Raw genomic sequence first — 6,675 nt, 5'->3', positions numbered from 1 at the left:
GGAGGACCTGGAGGCGGAGAGAGAAGAGGAGGAGAGAGGAAGGAACCTGGAGGAGACAGAGGAGGAGGAGGGTAGGGAACCTGGAGGAGAGAGAGAGAGGAGGGAGAGGAATCCTGAGAGAGGAGTGAGGAGGAAGAGAGAGAGGGAGGAGGGAACCTGCAGGAGAAGGAGTGAGGAGGAAGGGGGAACTGGAGGAGAAGGAGGGATGGAGGGAAGGGAGGGAGGGAGGAACCTGGGGAGAGAGAGGGAGAGAGAGAGAAAGAGGACGGAGAGGATGGAACCTGGAGAGGAGAGGAGGGAGGGAGGAGAGAGAGGGAACCTGGAGGAGAGAGGGAGGGAGGAGGGGAACCTGGAGGGAGAGAGAGGAGGGATGAGGAACCTGAGGACGAAGGAGGGAGGAGGAGGGGGGGAACTGAGAGGAGGGGGGGAATGGAGTGAGAAGGGAGGGAGGAGGGAAACGAGGAAGAGAGGAGGGAGAGAGGAGGAACCGGAGGAGAAGAGGAGGGAAGGAGAGAGGAGAACCTGGAGAGAGAGAGAGGGAGGCGAGAGAGGAGGGAGGAGAGAACCGGAGATAGGGAGGAGGGAGAGGGAGGGGAACCTGGAGGAGAGAGAAGGAGGAGGGAGAAACCTGGAGGAGAAGGAGAGAGGGAGGAGAAGAGAACCTGCAGGAGAAGGAGAGAGGGACCTGGGAGGAGGAGACGAGAGGAGGAGAGAGAGGAGAGGAACCTGGAGGAGAGAGAGGGAGAGAGAGAAGACGAGAGAGTGGAGGGAGGACCTGGAGCTAGAGATGAGGGGGAGAGAAAGGGGGAACACTGGATGGAGAGAGAGGCAGGAGGAGGGAAACCTGGAGGAGAGAGGAGGGGAGAGAACCGAGGAGGAGAGGAGGGGAGGGACCGGAGAGAGGGAGGGGGAACTGAGAGAAGGGGGAGAAGGAGGAGGGAGGGGAACCGGAGAGAAGAGAGGAGTGAGGAGAACCTGGAGAGAGATAGGGAGGAGGAGAGAGAGGAACCTGAGAGAGAGAGGAGGGAGAGAGAGGAACGCAGAAGAGGAGGGAGGGAGGAGGAGAACCTGGAGGAGAAACCTGGAGAGAAGGAGAGAGGAGTAGGAGAACCTGGAGGAGAAGAGGGAGAGAGAGAGAGAGAGGAGGGGGAACCTGAGGAAGAGAGGAGGAGAGCGGAGGGAGGGGGGAACCCTGGGGAGAGAGGAGGAGGGAGGGAGAAGGAGGATGGGGAACTGGATGGAGAGAGGAGGGAAGAGAAGAGAGGAGAAGAGAGAGAGAGAGGGAGAACCTGGAGGAGAGAGGAGTAGGAGGGGAAGAGGGGGAACCGAGAAAGGAGGGGGAGAGAGGAGGGAAGAAACCTGGAGAGAGAGGAGGGAGGAGAAATCTGAGGAGACGAGAAGAGGCGGGAGGAAGAGGGGAGAGGAACCCTGGGGACAGGAGGGAGAGACGATGAGAGAGAGAGAGAGAGGGAGGGAGGAACCTCAGGCAGGAGAGAGGAGGGAGGGAGGGAGAGAGAGGGGAACTGGAGGAGAGAAGGCGAGGGAGGGAGGCGAGGAGGGGAACCCTGAGCAGAGAGAGAGGGAGAGGAATCTCGGAGGAAGAGAGGAGGAGGAGGGGCGGACCTGGAGGAGAAGGAGGGAGGGGGAACCTGGGAGATGACGAGGAGGGAGGACGGAGAGAGACAGACGCAACTCAGAGACGAGCGAACCTCAGAACAGGGAGGCGAGGCGCCGGGACCTGGCAAGGAGAGAGAGGAGGAGGAGACGAAGCTGGCTGTGGAGGAGAGAGGAGAGAGGGAGGACCTGGGAGGAAGAGGAGAGGAGGGGGGAACCGGAGGAGGAGGAGGGGAACTGGAGAGAAGAGGGAGGAGGAGGAGGAGGAGAACTGGAGAGAAGGAGCAGAGGGGGGAACTGAGGAGGGAGAGGAGGAGGAGGAGGGGGAACTGGAGGAGAGAGGAGGCGGGAGAGGGATGAGAGGGAGGGGGAACCATGAGAGGGAGGGAGCAGAGGAGGAGGGAACCTGGAGGAAGATGGAGTAGGAGGGGAACCTGAGGAGGAGGAGAGAGGAGAAAGGAGGAGGAGGGACTGAGGAGGGCGGGAGGGGGGATGGATGGGGGAACCCAGTGCCTGGTGGCAGACCTGAAGACGGACCGTTATTTTGAACTAGACATCAGTGCCGCCAGGTGCAGTCCTATCTGTGATGGCACATTGATTTACGTCAGCGAATAGACGCACCAGGTGTAGACACTGGGTGAAATGGAACGGTTGTTGTAAACCAAAGACACTGACTATGTGGAATGAAACAAGGTATATTACATGCTTATACTGGGCTTATAGACGTGAGGTTGGTTTTAGCACTGATTCATTTAGACTGCTTATCAACTGTTGGGTTTGGATGTAATAGACTGATTCAGACTGCTTATAACTGTGAGGTTTGTGTTGATAGACGGCTTATAGGGGATGGGTGTGGTGTGTTAGATCTGATTCATAGACTGGCTTATAACAATGGGTTGGTGTTTAGACTATTTCATAGACTGTGTTTAGGTTTGTAGACTGCCCGAAGACTGTTGTGTTTGGTGTAGACTGGTTCATAGACTGGCTATAGACTGTGGTTGTGTCTATAGACTGCACTTATAGACTGTGGTGTGTTCGAGACCTTATAGAACTTGGTTGGTTTGTAGATGTATTAACTGTTGGGTGTGTGTAGACTGATTTCAATAGACTGGTTACTAGACAGTGGGTTTGGTGTATTAGACTGTTACTAGACAGGGTTGGTGTTGTAGACTATTCAATAGACTGTGGTTTGGTGTTGTAACTGGCCTTTAGACTGTGGTTTGTTTGTAGACTGTCATAGATGCCTTATAACTTGTGGGTATTCGGTGTTATATACTGGCTTATAGAACTAGGTGTGTTGTAGCTGGCTTATCAGACTGTGGGTTTAGGTGTTGTGACTGATTTATAGACTGATGCTTATAACAGTGTTTTTTGGTTTGTTTTTTAGGGACTGGGGTTTTCCATAGACTGCTATTCGACTGTGGTTTTGTTTATAGACTTAATTAATAGAATGTGTTTGTGTGTAGACTGATTATAATGGCTTTATAGACTGTGGCGTGGTGTTATAGACTGCTTATAGACTGTGGTTTGGTGTTGTAATGAGTCATTTCAGACGGCATGTAGACTATGTGGGTTTGGTATAAGACTAATCATAGACTGCTATAGACTGGTTTATATTATAGATACTAATTCATTTAGCACTGGCTTAAAGACTGTGGTTTTGTTGTAGACTGACTTCTAAACGACTGTCTTATAGACTTGTTTGTAGTTGTAGATTATTCAACATAATGACTATAGACTAAGTGGTTTGTGTTTATAGACTTAATTCATAGACTGCTTTTTAATAGAGCGTTTGGGTTTTTTGTGGACTATGCATTAGACTGCTTAATAACTGGGTTTTGGTCCGTTATAGACTAATTCAAGACAAGCTTATAACTGGGTTTAGTTATAGACATAATTCATATACTGCTTAAAAAACTGTGTTTTTGTTGTAACTGATTACTACTGCGCTATAAGCTTGGTTTGGTTGAGACTAGTTCATAGACTGGCTCATAGACAGTGGGTTTGGTGTTGTAGACTGGCTCATAGACAGTGGGTTTTGTGTTGTAGACTGATTCATAGACAGTGGGTTTGGTGTTGTAGACTGATTCATAGACTGTGGGTTTGGTGTTATAGACTGATTCATAGACTGGCTTAAAGACTGTGGGTTTGGTGTTGTAGACTGATTCACAGACTGGCTTATAGACTGTGGGTTTTGTGTTATAGACTGATTCATAGACTGTGGGTTCACTCTGCTCCCCCTGCAGGTGCTGACAGAGGAGAATGAGGGCCAGAAGCAGCAGTTCTGTAATGACCTGTCCAAGCTGACCAGGGCCCTGCAGGCTAAAGAACAAGTCATCCGGTCTCTAGAGGAGTGTCTAGGAGCCCAGGAGAGAGGTGGCTCAGGACTACAGCTCCTCAGACAGGACCTAGAGAAGACTACTACCAAGCTACACTCTGCCCAGGCCTGTGAGGTCCACCTGAAGACTGATCTGGCCAGACTCAGAGACAGGTGATCTGACTGACTGGTTGGTTGACTGACTGGTTGACTGACTGACTGGCTGTCTGGTTGACTGTGACTAAATGGTTGACTGGTTGGCTGACTGGCTGACTGACTGGCTGTCTGGTTGACTGTGACTAAATGGTTGACTGGTTGGCTGACTGGCTGACTGACTGTCTGTCTGGTTGACTGTGACTAAATGGTTGACTGGTTGGCTGACTGACTGACTGACTGGTTGGCTGACTGACTGGTTGGCTGACTGTCTAACTGTCTGATTGGCTGACTGATTGACTGCCCCATGTCACACTGTCTCCCACTTCATTTTTAAATTGTCTGAATAAAGTCTAGGAGTACCACGTGTGAATTGAGTAACAACAACAACATGTTATTTTTCATTTTACAGTTGTGTTGAATACATTTTGTTAAGGTGAAAATATTCCAACTAAACCGTTGTTGAATTGTGGGTCGTCTGTTTATCATGTAGTAAATCTGCATTCATCTGTGTGACTGTTTGGTTGATGAAGGAACAGCATCGGCTTGTCATCATACTGCAGCCTGGTATCAGTTTATATGCATCACAATTTGATGTTTTGACAAAAAACCATAGTGCCCATAGTGAAACATGTCTTCTCTCCTCAGACTGGAGACTATGAGCAGACAGAGAGGAGAGTTGGTCACGAGAGAAACGGAGCTAAAGCATATCAAGGAAGAGAGGAGTCGCTCTGTATCTGAGGTGAAACGGGTAAGTGACGTGGACCAGGGTCCCACAGTGGGGTCAGAGGAGGCCCTGTATCTGAGGTGAAACAGGTAAGTGACGTGGACCAGGGTCCCACAGTGGGGTAAAAAAAGAGAGAGAGTTCCACCAGGACAAAACTAACCCTGTTCCGTGCTGATGCTCCACCAGACACAACTCATCGCCTGTTCCGTGCTGATGCTCCACCAGACAAACTCAGCGCCTGTCTGCTGCAATGCTTTCCACCAGACCAACTCAGCGTCCTGTTCCTGTGCTGATGCTCCACCAGACAAACTCAGCCCTGTTCCGTGCTGAAGCTCCACCAGAAAGAGTATTATAAACAAATATTTACCTGACTTGCCTCTGTCGAAGCTTTCAATAACATTGTCTTAAGCCATGACTCGTCCAGTTGTAGCATGCGGTGGTCGTTTTCAGTGGTTGGCCAATAGGTGGGCAATACCAGGATGTTTAATGAGTACATAATGACAGGACAGCCCTATTTTACATTCCATTCTATTATAGCTGCGCGAGGAGCTGCGCGAGGGCGGAGCAGACGCGCTGCTGGGAGGTGGAGAGCATGAGGAAGGAGTGTCCCAGATGACCAATGAGCTGCACCAGCGTGACATCACCATCGCCACCCTCAGTGGCTCCGCCTCCAGGTGGAGCGCAGCTAAGTGGCGAGGTGGAGAGGCAGAGCGCCGGGCGGCTGAGCTCAAGGTGAGGTCCACCAGGGCAGGGGGTGAAAGGAGTCTTAAAGGAAAGATTGCATACAGTTATAACTCATAGTAACTTTCTCTCTTAAACGGTCTTATAGAAATCATTAGCCTGTAAATTGTAAGCTATTGTGGATAGTGATCTCTGGTTACACTCTTAAACTAACTTCACTTCAGTCCATAAGGTGGCAGTAGTGATAGCATCTGAGCAAATGATGGAGCTACTGTAACATATATACAGTATACACTGCATTCGAAGGTATTCAGACCCCTTGACTTTTTCACATTTTGTACGTTATAAGCCTTATTAATCAATTTAAAAAATCCTCATCAATCTACACAACCCATATGACATCACAATACCCCATAATGACATCACAATACCATAATGACATCACAATACCCATAATGGCAACAAGAAAACTGTTTTTTAGAAATGTTAGCAAATTTAAAAAAAATACATAAACTGAAATAGTATTCAGACACTTTAACTCAGTAATTTGTTGAAGCACCTTTTGCAGCGATTACAGACTTGAGTCTTCTTGGTAGGAAGTGCACCTCAGTTTCCACCTCATTTTGTGGGCAGTGTGCACATAGCATGTCTTCTCTTGAGAGCCAGGTTCTGCCTACGACGGCCTCTCTCAATAGCAAATGGTCAGCTATTTGCCCACTGTGTCTCTCTGTGTGAGGGCCAAAATTGTACACAGATGTTTTTGCAGAGTTCTGCATGCAGAGTGTTCATTTGGTCTCTGTCCCATTTAGTGAATTCTTGGTTGGTGGAGCGAGACCCAAGACTTCACAACCATTAAAGGGAAATGGTTTCTATAACTGATTCAAGTATTATGGCCAGATCCTAATTGGTATGTCGAATTCTAGTTTCCTTTTGATGGCATAGAAGGCCCTTCTTGCCTTGTCTCTCAGATCGTCACAGCTTTGTGGAAGTTACCTGTGGTGCTGATTGTTTAGACAGAGGTAGGTTAGTTGTTTGTGTGCTCTAGGGCAACAGTGTCTAGATATTTGTTATGTGGTCCTGGCAACTGGACCTTTTGTGGAACACCCATTATTTTTGTCTTACTGAGATTTACTGTCAGGTCCCAGGTCTGTCAGGGGCCCAGGTCCTGTCAGGTTCCAGGTCT

At 49.3% G+C, this 6,675-nt stretch overlaps 1 protein-coding gene across 1 annotated transcript in view; it reads left to right on the top strand.

Annotated features, from left to right (window-relative positions):
• Positions 1 to 3,824: 3,824 nt before the first annotated feature.
• LOC112076145 (centrosomal protein of 63 kDa-like) overlaps positions 3,825 to 6,675 on the top strand; it is a gene marked incomplete at its 5' end in the record, with an annotated part of 12,258 nt that continues 9,407 nt past the window's right edge. Inside the window, 5 exon segments of the mRNA XM_070441206.1 lie at positions 3,825 to 4,105; positions 4,733 to 4,835; positions 5,349 to 5,366; positions 5,368 to 5,416; positions 5,419 to 5,543. Coding sequence (XP_070297307.1) covers positions 3,825 to 4,105; positions 4,733 to 4,835; positions 5,349 to 5,366; positions 5,368 to 5,416; positions 5,419 to 5,543 — 576 coding nt within the window.

This window comes from Salvelinus sp. IW2-2015, unplaced genomic scaffold, assembly GCF_002910315.2.
Source record: "Salvelinus sp. IW2-2015 unplaced genomic scaffold, ASM291031v2 Un_scaffold3596, whole genome shotgun sequence".
Taxonomy (NCBI): domain Eukaryota; kingdom Metazoa; phylum Chordata; class Actinopteri; order Salmoniformes; family Salmonidae; genus Salvelinus; species Salvelinus sp. IW2-2015.
The sequence above is the reverse complement of the archived record's forward strand: the minus strand, read 5'-3'. Positions and strand labels throughout refer to the sequence as shown.